We start from the raw sequence: 22,930 nt of genomic DNA, 5'->3' as shown, positions 1-22,930 counted from the left end.
CAAACAACAGTTTGTGTTAAATTAATTAAATGTCAAATATGTTGTGCAGCTCTGGGCGAATTTTATTTGGAGGGAGAATGACCAAAATGGCTCTTTTGGTTGATAAGGTTCCCGACCCCTTGGATAACTGATTACACTGATCACACGGTGAAACTTTTACCTCAAAAGTGAACTTGGCGCTACCAAAGTTGGTCTTCTGCTTCTGCCAGAAGTTGTCTGGTTTGATGATGAGAGCGACGCAGATCTCAGCTGGAAACGCTTCCTGTAGCGTCTTTAGCAATGGCTTTATTAAGTCCCACTTAGAGCCACGCATGTCAATAATCACAGTGAAGCCTCTCTTACACACGTCCTCACTGAAACAGACAGAGAAGAAGAGATTTAGATGAACAGATCGGAACACCTTATATGGAATCATTAGTCTTGAATAAAAGTAATTGTAACAAGAAGAAGAGCAAAGCTTGTTATTATTATCACTACTACATTTTAAGAGTCTAGACTAATGATTACTTAGTCTAGACTACCAAAAGGTTTTACAAGGTACAAAACTGAATATATTAAGATATAAAATTTGACCCTGAACCACAAAACCACTCAAAAAAGGTCAGTTTTTTCATACATTATTTATGCATTATCTGAATGCTAAATAAATATGGGTTTTGTTGATGTATGATTTGTTAGGACAGGACAATATTTGGTTGAAAAAAAGTTGTATGTAGTACTTCTTTACCACAACGGACGGGTACATCAACCTCATTACTGCTGCCGCTGCACCAATCTGCCTGTCAATCTCACGCTCCATCCCTTTCTTACTTGTGAACAAAACCCAGAGACACATAAACTCCTCCACCTGGGGTAAGGACTTTCCTCCAACCTGGAGTTGGCAAACCACCTTTTTCCGGTGGAGCACCATGGACTCGGACTTGGAGGTGCTGATTATCATCCCAGCTGCATCACACTCGGCAGCAAACCACCCCGGTACATGCTGAAGGCCTCTTGGTTTTGAAATTTAAGACCCCTTAGACACCCTGATTTCCAATGGGACTGATCGTTCCATGACTATGATAATTTTTAGAAAGTATTCTGAAATAAATAACCAACTTCAAATGTTCCACTGTGGGAGCATCATGGTGGCGCAGTGGGTAGCATGATCAACTCACATCAAGAAGGTTGCTGGTTTGACTCCGAGCTGGGTTAGTTGGCATTTCTGTGTGGAGTTTGCATGGTGTTCGCGTGGGTTTCTTCTGGGTACTCCGGTTTCCCCCACAGTCCAAGCACATGCACTATAGTTGAATTGAATAAGCTAAATTGGCTGTAGTGTATGTATGTGTGAAAGAGTGTGTATGGGTGTTTTCCAGTGTTGGGTTGCAGCTCGAAGGGTTGGGTTGCTGATTAGTGAAGGGACTAAGCTGGAAAATGAATGAATGTGAACTTTTTCCCTCATGTGGGGCAGTTTTAGTGAGTATTCCTGTCGGACAATGAGTCCTTTAACCCTTAGATAATGAGAGTGAGACACAGCAAGAGAGAGAATGCGCTCTTTAAACCACAAAGTTCCTTTTAAGCCACTTCGGTTTTTGTATTTCCATACAAATCACTCAAAATCATTTCTACCAAATATTGCATTAGAACACATTAACAGCGTTTAGACAGCTTTTAAAGAATTCCTGGAGGACTGTTCCCATCAGGTTAAGCGGAAACAGCACAGCCTCTATTTCTGGCTCCTGATTTCGAAGTAGCACACAGAGGTTGGAAGATAAAAATAACCTGGCCAGTGCTTTAGCGACCGGTAACACAGACATTCCCATATCCCTCAATAAAGAAGATAGAATGACAGCACAAATGTTGTGTGATTAGGAACTACATAAGGGCACATATACGCTTTTCTCGTTTCCTGCAACATTGAGATCCGAGTTGGAAAGCAGTCAAAAACAACAGCTGTAAATTTGAATGGTTTACTGTTGCAATGGGGCAAATTATTGCCAAAGCCACGCTGTTGATTTTGTGTTGAGTAATTCAATAGCTGGACATAAACATGCAATGCAGCTTTGACCCTTCATCCCACGCAGAACCCAAGAAAAAACAAAGAGCCCGCACGTTCACCAAATGCCTGCGCAGACCGTAGTATCGTTTGTTTTGTTTATCACAAAAGCATTTGATGGAAGTTAAGATTTTGTAACTCGTGTTGTTACTGGCGAGGCAAGAAGATAAATGGTAAAAAGGTTTATTTATAGAACCCCACACATAAGTCAAAACGAAAAAATGTTTTAGATGTGGCGTTACAACTTTGTTTAGCTCACACATTTTAGTTAAATCCTAGAGGTTGTAGTAATGCATTCCTCACTAATTGTGGACTTGATTAAAGTACATTAAATTGTACAGCATGTTCATAATTTAACTGACAATATGAAACATTTTCATCATGGCTATTTAAATGAAGTTTAACACATTGATCGATTGGTTGGTTTGTTGGTTGGTTGGTTGGCTGCCTGGCTGGTTAGTTAAATGGTTGGCTGGGTGGTTTTTTGGTTGGCTGGCTGGTTGGTAAATTGGTTGGCTGGCTGGCTGGTCGGCTGGTTAGTTAAATGGTTGGCTGGCTGGTTTGTTGGTTGGCTGGCTAGTTGGTTAATTCGTTGGCTGGTTGGTTAATCAGTTGGTTGGTTGGTTGGTTGAATAATTGGTTGGCTGGCTGATAGGTTGGTTGGTTGGTTAATTGGTTGGCTGGCTGGTTAATTGGTTGGTTGTCTAGTTGGTTGGCTGGCTGGCTGGCTGGTTGGTAAAATGTTTGGCTGGCTTGTTGGGTGGTTGGTTAACTAGTTGGCTGGCTGTCTGGTTGGTTAACTGGTTGGTTGGCTGGTTGGTAAATTGGTTTTTGGTTGGCTGGCTGGTTGGTAAATTGGTTGGTTGGTTAACTGGCTGATTGCCTGGTTGAATGGTTGGCTGGCTGGTTTGTTGGTTGGCTGGTTTGTTGGTTGGCTGGTTAATCGGTTGGCCGGTTGGTTAATTGCTTGGTTGGTTGGTTGGTTGGTTGGCTGGTTGGTTAACTGGTTGGCTAGCTGGCTGGCTGGTTGATAAATTGGTTGGCTGGTTGGTTAATTGGTTGGTTGGCTGATTAATTGGTTGCCTGGCTGGTTGGTTGGTTGGCTGGCTGGTTAATTGGTTGGTTGGTTAATCGGTTGGCCGGATGGTTAATTGGTTGGTTGGTTAGCTGGCTGGTTGGTTGATTAATTAGTTGGCTGGCTGGTTAATTGGTTGATTGTTTGGCAGGTTAATTGGTTGGTTGGTTAATTGGTTGGCTGGTTAATTGGTTGTCTAGTCAGTTGGCTGACTGGTTGGTTAACTGGTTGGCTGGCTGGTTGGTTGGTTGGTTGGTTGGTTGGTTAATTGATTGGCTGGCTGCTTAATTAGTTGGCTGGCTAGTTGGTTGGTTGGTTTGTTGGTTGATTGATTGATTGGTTGGTTGGTTGGTTGGTTGGTTGGTTGGTTGGGCAATTGGTTGGCTGGCTGGCTGGATTGGACTGATTGGTTGATAGATTAGTCAGTTGATTGACTGATTAGTTGGTTGATTGATTGATTGGTTGATTGATTGATTAATTGATTGATTTATTGATTGATTTTATCCAAATAACTTTCCCTTCCTCTTGCTATGACTCTTTTCTGAAGGCACATTTACTGGCACTAGGTCTGGACAGTCAGTAACTGACACAGCAAAACTAAAATAGCAAACCACAATGATCCTATCAATTTCCCATCAACAGAATCAATTTCTGACCTGTTTTTTTTCTTATTCGATAAGCTATTTCGCATTGATAAAATATTTGATTTTAAGGGATTAGTTGACCCATAAATAAAAATAAAAAGTTATTTATTACTCATCGTCGTGTTGTTCCAAGGATGTGCATTTACTAAAGGCAATTTAACATTTTACCATTAGAGTCAGTACTGCAGAATGCAATATTGTCCATAATAAATGCATACCCTGACCTGATGAGGAAGACATAGGCGAACAATGTTGGTTTTACTATTTTTAGGTGGACAAAAATACTCTTGGAGCTTCATATAGTTAAAGTCACATGGAATGTTTGGACTTTGAATGTCTCAAGAAAATGAGTCTATGCTGTCTATGGAGGATAAGGGACCTTAATTTGTGCAAGGGGATTGAAACAATAAAGTAATTAATAACATAATTTAAAATTTTTAGTTTAAGTAGCACATTTGAATCCTTTTGATTTGATTCACTCTTGATGGGGATAAGACTTATAAAAACACATTTTATGATTAAGTTATGTTTTACTTACAAAATAAGTGAGAAATATAATTATATATTTCAACTATAATATAAGTACAATCCTCTCTGCACAATAGATTGCATGGATACAATATTTTCTCTTTTTTATTGCAAGGGTTTAAGAGTAATGGATTCCCTTATATAACAGTGTCATGTCCAAATAAAAACACAATTAGCATAATTAATAATTATAGAAGAATTTGGTCATAGGAATATAGTGTATTTTTGTGAAACATTCCACAATTCAGGAAACTGCTGTAAGCATCAGGCATTTATGTTCAATGCCTAGCAAAGACCTAATGATGAAACACATTTTATCTTAATTTATATCTAATTTAGCACTTAATATCTACTATAAACTTGCTGTTCCAAAACCATAAACATTAATAAATGTACATTTATTAAAACAAATGATGTGCGCTCCACAGAAGACAGTCAGATATATTGGTTTGGAGTTCCATGACGTTTAGTACATGGTGATAAAATACGCTGCTCTTTTTAAGGCAAACAATTTCTCTTGAAATACACAGACAAGACTCAAAAGAGCGTATCACAAACACTACATCATGTGCCAGCACAGCAAGCCCAGGGCATGAATCATAGCCTGAAGGGGGGTTACAGCACGCTGACTCAATAACATTGATTTCCCCTCTTCACCAAACCAGCAACCTGAACTGCTTTCCACTGATGATGCAAGCACTGCTCCAGACTGGAAATCCAACCGGGCTGGGTTATGCTATTAGTGTGATACTGCTACAGCTATAATGGAAGCGGTTGACTTGCACTTCTTGCTAATGAGAATATCTCATGGATGACAGAATGCAAAGTGGAGAATAGACATGTACTAAACATGTATGTTAAAGCATTTCAGACCATGCAGTCAGACCAGATAGATGTGTGGTTCTTGTCATACATTTCAATTTATCTGTGTTTTCTTACAAATAACATTTAATTTAGGTTTCAGACAGTCTAATACATATAGTTACTAGCGAAATATAACATTTCTGGTTTGTTTTACATGCTCATGTCTAAGGAGATGGCAATAATATACAGTTGAAGTCAGAATTATTAGCCTCCCTCTGAATTATTTTTATTTTTTAAATATTTCCTAAATTATGAGCAATTAAATTTTCACATGATAATATTATAATATTTTGATAATATTTTTTTTGTCTTATTTGTTTTATTTCGACTAGAATAAAAGCAGTTTAGGGACAAAATTATTAGCCCCTTTAAGCAAAATTTTTCGATAGTCTACAGAACAACCGAGAAATCTGCAGCAACTGCGTGATGCTATCATGTCAGTATGGACCAAAATCTCTAAGGAATATGTCCAGTACCTTGTTGAGTCTATGCCATGAAGGATTAAGGCAGTTCAGAAGGCAAAAGTCAGTCCAAACTGGTACTAGTGAGGTGTACCCAATAAAGTGGCCAGTGATTTTATATATATATATATATATATATATATATATATATATATATATATATATATATATTGGGGTTAAACTTGATGCGTCACCATGTGATCTTTCTAAATAATGGTCATATTTTGAAACTGAAACGGTCATTCAGTGGGGTCAGCAGGAGAACTTGCGTGTGAAAGGGTTGAAACACTTAACCACATTACGTCATGAAACAGGGTAACTGATACCTCTCAGTGAGCCAGCATCTCTTTTCATAACATATGCATGAAGTTTAAAGCTGGTTTATATTAAAGAGCAGCTGAAGGGGACAGAAGCTTGGATGCCTGTGGGCATAACACATCAAAACACTTTGAGCTCGCATGATAAGTTGTGGCTTGAGGGAAGGACTTAGAGAAATGGGGTCTTCCGCCCTCGCTTTATTTTGTTTTCTTTTTTCAGTTTCTTTCTCCTAATTAAACTCGCGTTAAGCTCATCTTTGTTCGCTGCCTCGCTTACAGGCTTTGATGCTGACATCAGAGAGCAGCGACAGCATTGATCAGTGGCCCAGTGAGGTCAGCTGCATTCATAACACCAGCCCAAAATGTGCACGTGTGTTTATCTCTATTGGCGTAACGCATTTTATACTGTAAAAACTGCATATTGTATTGGATTACCCTATACCAGGGGTCTCAAACTCAAATTGGCGGGGGCCCATATCAGTGACTGACAATTCATAGGAGGGCCGCTTTAACATTCTAGCACACGAAAAAAAAGTAGAAACCTGATGTAATTGCAGTCTTGAGTATTTGCAGTCAAAGCTTCGTCTTTTTGTTTCTTATTGTACATGTTGAAGGGGTCGTTTAAATTGCTATGAAAATACTACAATTTAATAATAGGCATAATAATAATGATAATTTTTATGTCCCAATCAATTGCATCTGAACCAAACGTTTAACAGATATCAGCAGAAAGCTCTGGAAAAGCTATTTATAAGGAGGTAAGTGGTCAGTTGGAGTGCAAAAGAAGTTTTCTACGCCCTCATACTGCCCAGTGCTGTTTGTTTTCCGCACAAAAGCCAGGGCATGTATTTGTAGATTCCCAAATATGTAGCCCTGACCACATATCATCAATTTGCCTGTGTTGGAAATAATCTATGTTGATGTACTGTTGTACTATTTAGTCCTACATCATTTCCCTGTAGGGTTTTTTATTTGTTTTTAATAAATATCTGTGTGAGGAGCTTAGTGAATAAAAACCACAATTGATTAAACTTCATTTGCTGTGCACTGTACTGTGATCCTTTAATAAAATACAAAATGCAGACCAATGCCTTTTATAACACTAGTACTAAGGACTCCTTCATGCCCCGGAGGGCAGAACACAGACCTATTTATACAGGATAAAGTCACATTAACATCACTAATTCCCATGTCTGCTCTCCAGTCAGTTTTTTTCTGCTATGTTAATTCACACATCAGTGTTGAGCTCACCTGGGCACAGTGGACAGGTATGTTACGAGCCGTCTCAGGTCCTCTTGTTTTATTCGGTCATGGTTACTCCTGGCAGGAAAGGTCAGTATGGGGCCACCTCTCTTATCACGACCGCCTGCAAACAATTCAGAGAGAGCAGAAGCCTTGAACACATGATACTCATAATATGTCGTGAGCTGCATTCTAAAAAAGCTGTAGACAAGCTGTTTGTTTTGCTATAGTACTTTTTGTGTAATTAATATAACAAAGATTACACAGCAATAAATGAAATGCCTTACTCTTTTCTAGTGCAAACATCTAACAATTCTTAAATCAAGAAGCATTTTCTAGACCAGGGGTCACCAAACTTGTTCCTGGAGGGCCGGTGTACTGCAGATTTTAGCTCCAACCCTAATCAAACACACCTGAACAAGCTAATCAAGGTCTTACTATTTGAAACACCCAGGCAGCTGTGTTGAGTCAAGTTGGAGCTAAACCCTGCAGGGACACCGGCCCTCCTGGACCGAGATTGGTGACCCCTGTTCTAGACAAATAAAAAAAATATTGTATTATTTTCAGAGATGACTCAAAATGAAGTGAGTTTTTCCTTTAAACAAGCAAAATAATCTTATTTCAAAGAAGAAAACAAGATTATTTTGTTTACCCTTTTGGCAGATTTTGTCTTAAATTGGCATAAACATTAATTGAATGCTTTTATTTAAGATCTGTGCAATTATAAAGTGACATCTGTCCCGTATCTCATATTTTATTACCCCAATGTTAACAGGTATGGTCATAATAACCCCTTTAAAGAAAAGTCAGGAGAGAGAACATGAGATCATTCAGAAGTGTCCAGCAAACAAATATAACACTGGAACTAGCAGAATTCTAGTACTACTCAAATCACAATAGCGGTCATTCTGTCCCTTCTCATATAAGTCCTCATATTTACATTCAAAGCTTCGATATATACGTATTAGGGTTTTAATGTCATCACCTCTAAAAATACAATCCTTTTGGTAACACAGCCTAAAAATGTATAGTAAGGCTACTAGATCACCTGCGATGCTCCACACCTCACTTTCACAAGCAAATGAGAAGGCTTTTTTGCGACACTGAATATGCTGTTTTGAAAGACATATCTGAAGTAAAGTTATGCTTTTGCCAACAAAAAGTTATGGTTAGGAAGCTGTTAGGCCATAGAGTCAAAAATTAAACAATCTCTATTTTAACAATCTAGATGCAAAGTCTAAAGAGCAGGGTGCATTAAGGGTATGTCTGAATCCATGCTATTTTAAGGATGGAAAAATACGGTTTGCGCCCCGGCACATGGTATAACAGGGTTTTTCTTATTTTCTTAATGAGTTCTGGGTGTGTTTTGAGCATAACGTGCATTAAACCAATCAGAGTCTCATCTCCCATTCCCTTTAAGAGTCAGTTGCATCACGCCATGGTGAATTTGCTATTTACATGGCGGGTTTTGTAAGTGGAAAAACTGAATGCTTCACTAGCAAGAAAACAGTTAATCAGAGCATCTGCAGCGCGAAGATGAGGAACGAGCCTCCTCCATTCAGCCTCTTTACTTTCTCTTTACTTTTACTCTTTACTCCTTTACTTTCGTGGATGAGGAAACAGTGTTGTACACACTCCACTGAAGACATCCATTGGCCTACATATTTAATTTTGTTTGTTGAGCACGAAGATTTGTTTCAAAACTATTTCTAAATTCAGTTCTGATTTCCAGCAAACGAATACACAAAGAATAATAACGAAGTGTTGTCAAAAAACTGAGTTCTATCCAAATACACATGCTATTCTAATGCCCAATATGGTGATGCAGACGCCTCCAAAACCAGACAGCTGGACAAATCTAAACTTGTTTTAATTAAAGCAGAAATATATATGAATATAATAAATAATACTGCTAATAATAATATTATACTAATGCAAATTATTGTGAATAAACTGAAAAAAGCCCCCCCGAGATGAAGTAGGCATGGAGGCAGTGATTTTTATATTAATTTAGAAAATAATATATATTGTAGCATTTTAATCCTTAGATTTTTTTCATATGTAAAGTTATATGTGTATTGCTGTACATCTTGTGTGTATTATGGAATGTAAGTGTTTTTGACAGTATAGGCGCATAAACAAGATGCTCTGCGTCATTGACTTTCAGCTGGTCAACAGTGGGGTCTATTTCAGTTTCTGAAAATAGAAAAATGCCAGCAATGTACTTTAACATACCTCGTTTATAGAGCAGCACACCCATGAGTCCACGAAGTGATACAAATGAATTGCTATTTAAACAACGTGGTGCAAAATGGGAAAATTAGGGTTGTGCTGGTCTGAAAATAGAAACTAATCGCACGAAACACATCTTGCGCCATTTTGTGTGTATTAGATTGGGCCCCTAGTGTTAAAATACCATGAAATTTTGTTGACTAAAACTCTTCTAAAACTAAAATGATTCAGATGAGTAAAATATAACTAAAGCTAAATCAAAATTGCTGTCAAAATAACACTTTTTTTTCCCCCAAACGTCGTTAATTCTTAACAAAATGAACAGGAGAGTCACACTCAACATTGTGCAGATCTCACACTCACCTGACACAAACGCTATTTTTTCTCTCAGCACAGGAAGGACATCAGAGGCTTTAATTCCTTCACTTCTGAAAGACCCTGTGAACGGCAAAGAAGTAAAAATGAAATTATTTTCAGCTACAATCTCAATATCACTCATTTCATATTCATATACAGCTGAAGTCAGAATTATTATCCCCCCTGAATTATTAGCCCCTGTTTATTTTTTCCCCAATTTCTGTTTAACGGAGAGAAGATTTTTCCAACACGTTTCTTAACATAATAGTTTTAATAACTCATCTCTAATAACTGATTTATTTTCTCTTTGCCATGATGACGGTAAATAATATTTGACTAGATATTCTTCAAGACACTTCTATACAGTTTAAAGTGACATTAAAAGGCTTAACTAGGTTAATTAGGTTTACTAGGCAGGTTAGGGTAATTAGGAAAGTTATTGTATAATGATGGTTTGTTCTGTAGACTATCGGAAAAATATATATAGCTTAAAGGGTCTAATAATTTTGACCTTCAAATGGTTTTTAAAAATTTAAAAACTGCTTTTATTCTAGCCAAAATAAAACAAATAAGACTTTCTCCAGAAGAAAAAATATTATCAGACATACTGTGAAAATTTCCTTGCTCTGTTAAACATCATTTAGAAAATATTTTAAAAAGAAAAAAGTTCAAAGGGGGGCTAATAATTCTGAATTCAACTGTATAAACTCATATTCTCTATTGGAAGGCTGAATCCTTGCTACTACACCAGTCTCTCTGAAACTTCTACACTGGACTCATAAGCATTGAGTTATGAGTTTTAGTAAGTTTGAAAAAGGCTACTAAAAGGTATGTCTAATAAAACATATATATATATATATATATATATATATATATATATATATATATATATATATATATATATATATATATATATATATATATATATACTGTATATATATATATATATATATATATATATATATATATATATATATATATATATATATATATATATATATATATATATATATATATACTGTATATATATATGAATATACATCAAGGAGGTTGTTATCACAGAATAAACCCGACAGCCTGTTGTATACAACTGAAGGGCTTTCTTCTGTGAAACAAACACATCCTGGATGTACTTTATCCTGCTTATTACATGGCTACTTGCCATAAAACTTAAAAATAGGACACAAAACATTGTTCTGAGTCATCATAGTTTATGAATTGTTTAATTAAACGCAATGCTGACAGAAATGAAATTGTCTCAGTGGAGCTGATGGAGTATACACTAACCTGCACATTATTCAGTCACAAGTCAAAAACGCAAAGATGTCAGAAATTAAACCATTTTAATGTCGCTTAAACTATTCTACGTATTATTCATTCACAAGACGGCACCAAACAGTCAAAAACTGAGGTGAGATGAACAAGCAGATGCATATGAATGTGGACGTACTGTATATAAATGTAAACATATTCACTGGCAGTCAAAATGATTTGGAAAACCTGGCATTTTTTAGCGGTTGTTATTTAAGAATAACATACTTTGGAATGTCATGATTGACCAATCAGTACTGAGTATTCCAGATAGTCGTTAAATAAATTCAAAGAACACATTAATAATACATTCAAATAATGCACAATTAAATCAAAGCTGCCTTACAGAGATCCTGTAAGAGATTGTGAGAGCCTAGTTGTATATAATTCAGAATTTGGATGCTGAATAACAAAGAGACAACAGACGATAGAGAGTTCCAGTTAGGCTAAAGTACAAATAATAAAGGTAACAACTTTGATATTATACATTGGTTCAGTAGCTACTCTATATGTTAAGTTAAATTTGGAGGATCTGCGTAGACACTGAAACTGACCAAAATGCCTTTAAAGTTTTTACACCAGCTTGGATTTTGTAGTGATTTGACAGTCTGGTTTTCCTGATGAAGTATATAATTACACTAGGATTAGTGGTATTAGTGGTAATTAGAATTAAAGTATTATTACTGGTCTATAAATCACTAAATGGCCTAGGATCTTTAGGATCAAATAAACTAGAAATGCCAAGAGTTCAGTCAAAGCAGGGTGAATCGGCTTTCACTGCTGGAATCAGCTTTCAGAAATGATCAGATGTGCTCCAACATTGGGCACATTCAAATCAAGACTGAAAACACATCTGTTTAGCTGTGCCTTTGCTGAATGAGCACTGTGCTACGTCCGACAGATCGCACTATTATGTTTTTCTCTTCGTTTTCATTCTTTTATAACACATTTTATCTGTTTTTATGCTTATTTATTTAATTTTTTTACCATTTTTATTGTTTGTTTTTATTTTTCTTATACTTGTTTCTTTTATTCCTGTTTATGTAAAGCACTTTGAATTGCCACTGTGTATGAAATGTGCTATGTAAATAAACTTGCCTTGCCTAGTAGACTATATCATGAGACTTAAGGCATTACCTTAATTTTGACAAAATGTGTATCTACTACACTTCACCTTTGTAGCGTATAATTACTATCCTGTGTTAACATACCGTATATAGCGTAACAAAAAGATGCACTTCCATTTTAAAATACATTTTATTGTTCCATTTTTTTAATACACAATTATATACAACTTTAAAAGTGTGAACATATTTCACATTAGACATATTAGTTACATGTGTTTCTATAATTATTATTCTTTTTTCATTTGTACACACTTAAATCTCTGTTTATATAAATTGCAACCTATTTTAAGGTAACACTTTATTTTAAGTCCATTAATGCTAATAACAAACCATTAACTAAGACGGTTAGCTCAATAAACTACTAATTAGCTGCTCATTATTAGCTAGTAAGGCAGTAGTTGGGTTTAGGTATTGGGTAAAATTAGCATGTAGAATAAGATCATACTTTATAAGCTCTAATAAATGGTTAATATATTAACGAGAGCGGTTAATAGTGTGAATTGTGACAAACTGATGTGTTATCTATGCTAAGTGTTAAGTTTTAAAAGGATTTTTTTTTTCAAAAGTAAAGGCAGGTAAATTTGAAGAATATCTCCCCTCCCCCGCAGGTTTAGGAGACACTTAGGGCGTACTCACACTAGCCGCATTTCCACTATCGGGCCAGTGCGAGCCAGGGCTTTAATCGGGCCAGGCCGGGCCAATAGCCCGGGAGGTTGAGAATTGAGGCCGAAATTATGTCGCGTTTCCACTGTCGGGCTAGTTGCTCGCAGCGCGTCACGCAAACACCGCCCCCAGAACGTCCCCCGAATCAAACGTCACACAACCCGTCACACAACCCGCCCACTTCAGCGGAAACAAAAAACTCAAATTATAACCACAAACACAACCTGGCATCACTACGAGAGCTGGAAGATGGAGAACACCGAAGCGATTGCTTTTTTACTGTTTGTGGTCTGTTGGTGTAAGGCCAGACAGCGATCCCTGGATAAGGACATTCAAGTTCGTCTGCTATCCATTTTTTCTTCTTCTAAGTGTGTTGATCAAGCGCGATAGCAAAACAAATGTAAGGGAAGAAAGCATCTTGTCTCCTCTTTACCTGATAGGAAAACTCCGCCTTTGTACGTAACCTCGCCCCGAAGCCCCAGTTGGCCCTCCTTGGCCCAAGGTATTCGGCGGGCCGAAAAAGGCCGGACGCTGGCCCCAAGGAAGCCCCGCTTTGGCCCGATTACGCCCCGGAAGTGATAGTGGAAACGCGACTGGCCTTGGCTCGCCCTGGCTCGCTCGCTTTAGGCGCGATAGTGGAAACGCGGCTACTATGTACAGTTGCCTTGAACCGGGCCAAAGCACGCTTGTCCCTCCTCCCATCTCCCCCGACAGCCCGCACTAACATTGCATTCGGGCCTGGGCACGCTTTCATCAATAGTGGAGATTTCTTCAGTTAACGTAAGGCATTTGATATGCAGTGACACGCAGTCAAATATTTCGCAGAACAGATCAGCCACTTTTGACGCTCATAAACAATAAACAAGTCCTCGTGCTGCAGGAATTAGGAGGTTTGCTGAAGGTGCGGAGCTTTTGTGCAGTAGGAGGTTTGCGTCTTTAATAATCTACGAAAGTTTGTGTTCATTGAACAGTAAGAATGAATAGTAAACACATATGAAACAGTCCCTTAAAAGTCACGTCTTGCTTTCAGATTCCCAAGTGAACCGGGCTCAGGCACGCCTCTTCCAACCGGGCCAGGGCCAGCCAAGTGAACCTGAGCCTGATTCAGAGCACTCACACTTCTCAAACGATCCGGTAAACGGGCCTGGGCATGGTTCAGATAGCATAGTGTGAGTGGGCCCTTAAAACATTTAAACTGACACTTAAGACCAAGATGTCATAAAGATAACCCAGAACTCCATTAGGGCTTCTGATCTATGAAAACGCATCCCTCGACCACTAAAATGTTCCATTGGGTCTACCATAAACCCCTTTAACATGTTCATCTTCCTGTCCACATCTCCATTCATCATGACCAGTCCTTTCCAAAAGTCTGGACTTTTCAATCTGACTATCATAAAGCAGCGGATTCCTCAGAGAGATAGAGATAAGAGGCATTATAAACTCTCAGGAAATACAATGAAGTAAGGTGTCTGTTCAGTTCTACACTTCTCCATGTGGACCCTCCACACTCTCAGAAATAAAGATACAAAATCTGTCACTGGGGCAGTACCTTTTCAAAAGGTACATTTTTGTTCATAAAAGGTCCTTAAAGGTACATATTAATACCTAAAAAGTACAAATAAGTACATTGCAGTAGCTTAAAGGTACAAAAGGGAACCTTAAAGATACAAAAGTGTACCCTAAAAGTACTCATGTCTACTAGTGCGCTACTAAAGTGTACTTTTTTAAAAGGTACCACCATTGTGTAATGCTCTTGAGTCCACTTAAAGTTGCATTTCATGCACTTGTTACTTGTCTTTTGGAAGATCTATGAACTGAATGCAAACTCATGGTCTTGGTAACTCATGTGGGAGTGATTAGACAAGAAATCCGTACTCTGTGTACTTCTAATAATAAATAGAGATGAGTTACAGAGGTGGAACTAAAGATTGAATGTGAAAATGAGGAGAAACACAGGAGGTATATGGTGAGAAATGGACTGAGGGAGCAGTGACGGGGCAGAGGTTGGATTTCAGAAAGGCTAAAGCTCAGACAGAGAGCTTAGGCCCATTAATATAGACAGCATCAGATTAAAGAGTGGCCTGTCTGTCTGTCTGCACTCAGCTCACTTAAACACCTGCATTAGTGCCCAAACTATCTGTCCTCCTTGAGGGTGAATAGAGAATTTATGAAGGGCAGAGGGGAAGTGCTCTTCCCTGTATTTCTCCACAGCAAGACATTGATGTTTTGTCCCCAGTAAGCCTCGTTTCAACACCTCATTTGTATTTTTCAGTTATTTTGTCATTTGCCTGTGTGTGTATCTTGTATTTTTCTTGTCGTGGTGACCAAATTTACCTTTTTTACCTCGTAAAAAACCTTGTAAATGTGTTTATGGAATAAATGCTGAATGGAAGAAACAAAACCTCTGCATCTGTGGTTTGCACTGAGTCGGTAGGTGCAAAACATTTCAAACAGCCGTGTGTGTGTGGGTGTATGTGTGTGAGAACTATCCTGTCGCAAAACGCGGCGAAAAGCCCTACATGACGGTAATAGTTCGATTAAGGTATTTACATGTCTGAACTGCACTTCAATAATGCGACTAAAATCTGTCAGGATCCAGCCCTTACAGTCCTGTCACTCCTGTCTGTGTCTTATGTCTCTTTGTTTGTTTTGTGTATAAGCACATGGTTGTCTCTTTTGTTGTGTTGGCCATGCGCTCCCCTTGTCCCGCCTCCTTGTTTTCCTATGCCTCGCCCCCTTGTTTAGTCCTTGTTTGTCTAATTATGCTCACCTGTTCCTTGTGCTCTCTACTCCCTTCATAATGAGTTCATTTTCCACTTGTCTTTGCCGGTTCGTCATACTATCATTTGTGTGCTTGTTGCTAATCTTGTTTAGTGTTTGATAAAAGTTTTTTTTTATATAGTCTAGTTTTGTTTCTTTTGTCTAGCCTTAGTCTAGTACTAGTCTTTTAATCTTTATCTCGAATTCATTTATCCTTTGGATTCTGTTGATTTTTCTTTCAGCAAGGTTGCCGTCATTTTTATTTTTCATTCTGTTTGTAGTTCAAGACTACTTACGAGTTTTCATTTTGCCATTTTTGTAATCCTCCGTCCCAGTCTGGACCTAGTCTTTTGTTAGTTTTTTACTTTTTAGTTCCGGTTGTTGTGTTTTGCTTTCTGTTTTATTTTAAGCTATGGCTCAGTGGTCACCAAACTTGTTCCTGGAGGGCCGGTGTCCTGCAGATTTTAGCTCCAACCCTAATCAAACACACCTGATCAAGCTAATCAAGGTCTTAAGGTGTGGTCACACTTGACTTTTCCTTCCATAGACTTCCATTCATACTCACGCGAATGCGTCAGACCGGAAACGCGGGGTCATGCGTCAAGCTTCGCATGTTGTTGCGGTGCAAAGTTCAAGCTTGGTGAACTCTAACCTGCGAAATCGCATCACTTGGCTGCATGAGACCAATCGAGGATCAAAACAGGACCTCTCTGGACAGAAATTTAAAACATGGAGCGATCGCTCGCTTTTTTAATGTCTAATAAGCTTGTTTAATCCCGCCCCTTTTCGCAGCGCAGCACGACAGAATTTCGCACACACAAAGCTCGGTGTGACCGTAGCTTCACTAGGTGTATTTGAAACATCCAGGCAGGTGTGTTGAGGCAAGTTGGAGCTAAACCCTGCAGGGACACCGGCCCTCCAGGACCGAGATTGGTGACCCCTGCTATAGCTTATTCCTTTCAACCTTTTGTTATACTTCTTAGTAGTTTTGTTTAGTTTCTTTTTTTTTATTTTATTTCTCCTTCTATTTTTATTTTTAATTTTATTTTTTTTTCCCCTCCTAAATATTTCCTATTTTTGTTCTAGTTTGTTTTTTTTGCCTGCTCTACTTTTAATTTTCTTGTCTCCCTAGCTGTCTTGTTGTGTTGCTTGTCACTTGCCTCCTGAGTCTTTGCTGGTTGTGGATCCCCTTGATTTTGACGTTCCATCTGTTTGCCACCCCTGTCCCAAACCGGAGGTTCGGCTAGCTACTTATTGATTGCTTAGCCTGAAGTTTGGAATGTCCCCTTTCCCAACCAGCCTGTTTTGCCCCTCCCCCATAAGACACTCCCCTCTGTATCATCCTGAAGTCCTGAGTCTCCTCCCCTCACCAGCCTGTTCTCCTGCCATCACCCTTCACTATTGTGTGGACTGTCCTTCTGCGTTGCCTTGTTTACCTCCTGTAAATAAACCTTGTGTTCTCCTGTCTACTCTACGTTTAGGTCCTCCTTGCCAACCCTGACAAAAATCGGCATACTCCACATGTCTTAATTTGATTTCTCTTTAGTTCGATTATGAGCTTAATCTGAATAATAATTAATAAATTAATAAAAAATCGCTTTTTACATGGTAGACTATTAATCATAGTATTGTCTTAATCGCATTAAAATCAAATTATTGATGTCTATGTAAACCGTACCCAGTGAAGGTGGACTCATCAGAGAACGATACATGTTTCATGATGTTTACAGCATAATATGTTTTACTGCTGGCACCTTTGAAACTGGTGTTTGTCACTGGCATGAGTGAGCAAAGGTTTGGCTATAGCAGCCAGGCTATGTATATTGACCCTGTGGGGCTTCAGACCAAGTTTTGTGGAAACAGGACAGTCGAGATGCACATTTAATTCTGCAATGAGATGGGCATCTGTGGTTTTACGTTTTTTGGATACAATCCGGTAACACCTGGAGATCCCTTTCATACATGGGGTCATTTTTATTTTTGGATGAACTATTAAATGAACCATTTTGCTATGCACACTCACAAGAATGATTTCTTATTTAGGCTTTCCATTTATGTGATTCTGTAAAGGATCTGAACCTTTGCTTTTCTCTCCAGGGAGTGATTTAAAGCATCTAATCAGCATATGGCAGCGGTAACTACAGTGCCTACATTACTATAAACGACATGCTGAGATTGCTCTAAAGATGTGAGCGTTTGAGTGTGTGTTGTAATTTTGTCTGGGGTGTAATAAATGTTTCAGCTGTACTAGAGTCATGCTGGAAATAGCAGGCCAGAGCTTCTTGCAGGGATGGGCTTGACCTGGTTTCCTGTTGCTGGGGGTTACGGTGTCCTTGACAACAGGAGGTAAGGGTTTGGAGATTTTAATTTAGTGAGGGTTGATGCCATTTGTTGTATTATTTAATTGTCAAGTCATATTTATTTAGTGCTATAGAAATGTTTGAAAAACCATAACAATATTTCAGATTGTAAAACATTCCAGCATACCAGGCAGGGAGGAGAGTAGAGGCAGAATACTGATGTAGTTCTAGCTAAATTCAGATTCAGTTTAATACAAATGTCTCTGTTGAAGGATCATCCAGTGAAGAGCAGCTAACAAATACATTTATTATTGAATTTATATATATATATATATATATATATATATATATATATATATATATATATATATATATATATATATATATATATATATATATTAGGGGGGCGGCACGGTGCCTCAGTCGCCTCACAGCAAGAAGGTGTGGAGTTTGCATGTTCTCCCCGTGCTGGTACAGGTTTCCTCCATCAAAAGACATGTGCTATAGGTGAAATTGGGTAAACAAATTTGTGTTTTCCAGTCCTGGGTTACAGCTGGAAGGGCATCCGCTGTGTAAAACATATTCCAGAATAATTGGTGGTTCATTCCGCTGTGGTGACTCCTGAAAAATGAGGGACTAAGCTGATGAAAAACGATTTAATATATATTTTTAGGAGTTCCATATAAGCATATTTAAAGAAGCTCAGCGTAATTCATCAGTGGTTTTTTGGGATTGTCATAGTAAAGTAAAGCACTGCAGCCATAAAAAGAACTAGGACTGGGATAATAATTCCCAAAATCATAGTTTGATACTTAACGTATTGGAATGCATCGCAGTTCTCTCGGGAATTGATTGTGAGCTCAGTTTTAGCAGCAGAACATATGAAGATGAAAACTCCCATGATTCCAAACTTGGCAACATCAAACTACTAATGTATGTGAAATCGCCCCTTCTATACTCCCTATACATTTGATATTCTTTATAACAGTCCACTAATATAGTCCACTTGATGGAGTTAATGAAAGAAATGAGCGAATTCGAGTGAACCACCATTTTGTTTGTGTTTTTTGGGTTGATAAATCCCTCAGGCTAATTCAATTATAAACTTCTCAGTAAGAATATCATAGTCATTTTACACTTAACAAGCTGTCTAATAGTAATGAAACACAGTATTTTGATGTCTGTCATGTATACAAACGTTACTTTCATCAAATAATATTTTATTGTGAAACTTTGACAGATACACTCTCAGAAATAAAGGTACAGGAGCTGTCAGTACCTTTTCAAAAGATACATATTTCTGAGTTCATCGCATGACAACACGTGTGTTTCAGGTTTATTATTGGACAACTTCCGATTCAAAAGTTTCTAAACAAATAATGAACTTTTCATTCCCTCTCTATCTTGTACACATTATGCTTATTAAAAGACTACAAATATTTTACTGCAGTAATCATGTTTTGTTAAATAATCGGGTTATAAAGTCTAGCTTGTTTGCACAGGTTTATTTTCGACCTTTTTATACAGACTATTTACTGCATTCAGCTCCATGAACGATTTAAATGATATATTTTAGTGAATAACCTAAATATGAACTCAAATAAGTCTTACAGACGTGAAATAAAATAATTATCATCATTAATCCTGCCACATAAAGCTTTCTTAACAAATTAAGTTAAAGGACTATTTTATTAAATACTTATAAAATGATTTACATGCTTATAAAATATACAAGTTTTAAAAGTGACATTGATATATCCTGCTCTTTCTGGGAAACCTACTGAAAGTGTTGCTCATTTATTTTAGGATATATATTGGAATATATATTGGAAAGTTTTAATTCCCTTATTATTTAAAATGAACTATAGTTTGTAGACACTGTATTCTGTTTTATTTGTACTGTAAATCTTTTGTTGTTATAAATAAAAAAATAATGATGACGCAGTGTGATCGGTCATCATGACTGCCGCAACTTTGAGCCCCGAAGTGTCCAGCTGCCCGCCTGTGGTGATCCCTGATAAATAAGGGACAAAGCTGATGGAAAACGATTTAATATATATTTTTAGGAGTTCCATATAGCCATATTTAAAGAAGCTCAGCGTAATTCATCAGTGATTTTTTTGGGATTGTCCAACACAATCTCACAGCAATTCGTAACTTTTTGATTTAGTGGCTAATTCGTACGAATTCGTACGATCTAATTAGTACAATTTAGTACGATTTGCTCATCCGCCAATGACGGTTGGGTTTAGGGGTGAGGTTAGGTGCCTGCTTTTTAAAATCGTACAATTTCGTACGACTGAACTCGTACGAATTAGCCACTAAACTATCAAAACGTAAAATACTTACGTTTTCTCGTGAGATCAGGCTGGATTGTCATAGTGAAATAAAGCACTGCAGCCATAAAAAGAACTAGGACTGGGATAATAAGTCCCAAAATCATAGTTTGTTACTTAACGTTTTGGAATGCATCGCAGTTCTCTCTGGAATTGATTGTGAGCTCAGTTTTAGCAGCAGATATATTGGAAAGTTTTAATTCCCTTATTGTTTAAAAATGAACTATAGTTTGTAGAGACTGTATTCTGTTTTATTTGTACTGTAAATCTTTTGTTATAAATAAAAAAATATTATGATGACGCAGTGTGATCGGTCATCATGACTGCCGCAACTTTGAGCCCCGAAGTGTCCAGCTGCCCGCCTGCGCTCGGCTAATCTCGTTGATCGCCGGCCGCAGCTGTGCTTCATGTCGAACGCACCCACAGATTTTTTAGGGATCCTCCCCATGACCATATAAGGTCGTTCCTTCCTACTTCAAATGTGCCAAATCAGCAAAATCAATGCTCAGCAATGTATCTTATTCACCGTACCTTAAGCTGTCAACTGTGTTCACAGTTCACAGGCAGTTTTAGGGTCATCATATTTTTGAAGTCGTTGCAACTGAGCGTGGGCGCATGTCTGAGTGCGGATGTGTATGGTCATGAGTCGCACATGAATCAGAACGCAAGTGCCCTTATGAGCTTACTTACATGCATTTACTCTCATTGTGGTATTCAATAGATAGATACATAATAATAATAATAATAATACTGAAATCACTCAAATTAGCATATAAATGAGAGTAATAAATTCAAGACACAATGAATTCCCCATCATTCTCTGAATGCATAGAATAGTACTATATACTTGAAGCATTCTACCCTATTCTTTCATTTCAAATATCACTTCACATTTCTCTCTCAGACAGTTTTCCGTTCCAAACCTCATGGCATTCTCCTATCCGTCACATGCAAAAACACCCAAAAATCGATGAAGTATTGATGGAGAATGCATGTCACGCTGCTAATTAGAGTCTGAGTAGGGGGATCGATGTGCCACCAGGATCACCGATATGACCCGCAGCGACCAAACCTCACTAATGCTACGGGAAAAGAAATAAATGAAATCACAACAAAGCCAATACACCAGCATAACACACATTATACATGCAAAAATCAAAGTGCATTACACACACATCAATACACTAACTGAACAAACCAAGAGGCCTTCATGCGGTTACAGTTTAGCTTTGCTGTTTTCACTGATACCATAGTTGTTTTACATCGTTCCTTAGATTATATATCTCTAATTTATTAACACACACACATTTTATTACACACCCCTTTACCTTTATAAACCTTGAACTTACAGCTATTATTCAATCATTCATTTTCTTTTCGGCTTAGTCCCTTTTTTAGTCAGGGGTCGCCAAAGCGGAATGAACTGCCAACTTATCCAGCTTCTGTTTTACACAGCAGAAGCCCTTCCGGCTGCAATCCAGTACTGGGAAACAGGTATCTTCACAAATTATATATCATATAAATATATCATGTATCATTTCAAGTGTGGTGAAGAGATTAAGATATTTATGGATGTACAGTGTGTATTGATCATTTTCAGTCTCGTGACCTGTAAATAAAGCTGGTGGGCAAAACAATGGGCTGTAATGGCAGCTTACTCCATAGAAACAAACCAGAAGCGGAGGCAAATTTCCTTCCGTTTTAAGCTACGAATATTTGGATCACAGGTCAACAGCACAAAGAAATGCAAATTTTGGGCATTTTGTGAAAGCGATTCGTATATTTCAGTTATTGAAAACTGCCAGGTCCCTGCCTGAGCTCCAATTCAGTAGTGTTTACATCTAATGTTGTTGGAGAATTCCTCAGTGATTCAGTCACTGGAGATGGAGGAATACAAGCTTTTATATTTGGCGTCTGTGCTCTTTTGTTGTTGTTGTTGCTTAGATTAATATTTGATGGAAGGGAATATGTATTGGTTCTGCTATTTATACTTTGACTCTGCATTTTAATGTATACTATATCTGCACTTAACTGCAAATTAAAAGAGAAATACGCAAACTAGGGCTGATATATTGCATTATCGTTTTAAAATAATAACGTTTAGTAATATAAATGTGGTTAATAATAAAATGATAAATGAAATCTTAGTCTTAATAAAATTGTATATAAACAGAATTAAATAAGCCTATTTGATACTTAATAAGACTGAAGAATTATCATTTTATTATTATTAGACACATTTATATTACTAAACGTTTTATTTTTTCAAACATTTTTCCATTTCTAACTGGATGCGAGACGCACTTTAATCATGCATAAGTAATCATCATGAGCTCAAGTCATTTTAAATAAAGATGCGCAGCAAATAGAGAAAGTGAAACCACTCGCATTTCCACATGCTTTTCCGTAAGGAATTTTTCTTTCGGTCTCGTAATTTTTTTTTTGTTTGATAGCTATATTGACTAATATATTGTGTTTAGGCGTATATAAACTATTTATAACCTGTCCTCCATTATTCTGCATCAACAATTAGAAGAGCTGGGAAGAATCGAGTCAGTTTAGATAGATAGATCAAAATTAAACCACACTGAACTGAACTTCCACTCTGAAAACTGGACTGACACAGTTTACATTTACTATAATCTTCTATGTTAAGCTGCTTTGACACAATCTAC

At 37.6% G+C, this 22,930-nt stretch overlaps 1 protein-coding gene across 1 annotated transcript in view; it reads right to left on the bottom strand.

Annotated features, from left to right (window-relative positions):
• The window catches only part of kalrna (kalirin RhoGEF kinase a), a 258,602-nt gene that overhangs the window by 144,966 nt on the left and 90,706 nt on the right, over positions 1-22,930 (bottom strand). The window contains 3 exon segments of the mRNA XM_056464813.1: positions 161-353; positions 7,176-7,290; positions 9,762-9,836. Coding sequence (XP_056320788.1) covers positions 161-353; positions 7,176-7,290; positions 9,762-9,836 — 383 coding nt within the window.

This window comes from Danio aesculapii, chromosome 9, assembly GCF_903798145.1.
Source record: "Danio aesculapii chromosome 9, fDanAes4.1, whole genome shotgun sequence".
In the NCBI taxonomy this organism is placed as follows: domain Eukaryota; kingdom Metazoa; phylum Chordata; class Actinopteri; order Cypriniformes; family Danionidae; genus Danio; species Danio aesculapii.
The sequence above is the reverse complement of the archived record's forward strand: the minus strand, read 5'-3'. Positions and strand labels throughout refer to the sequence as shown.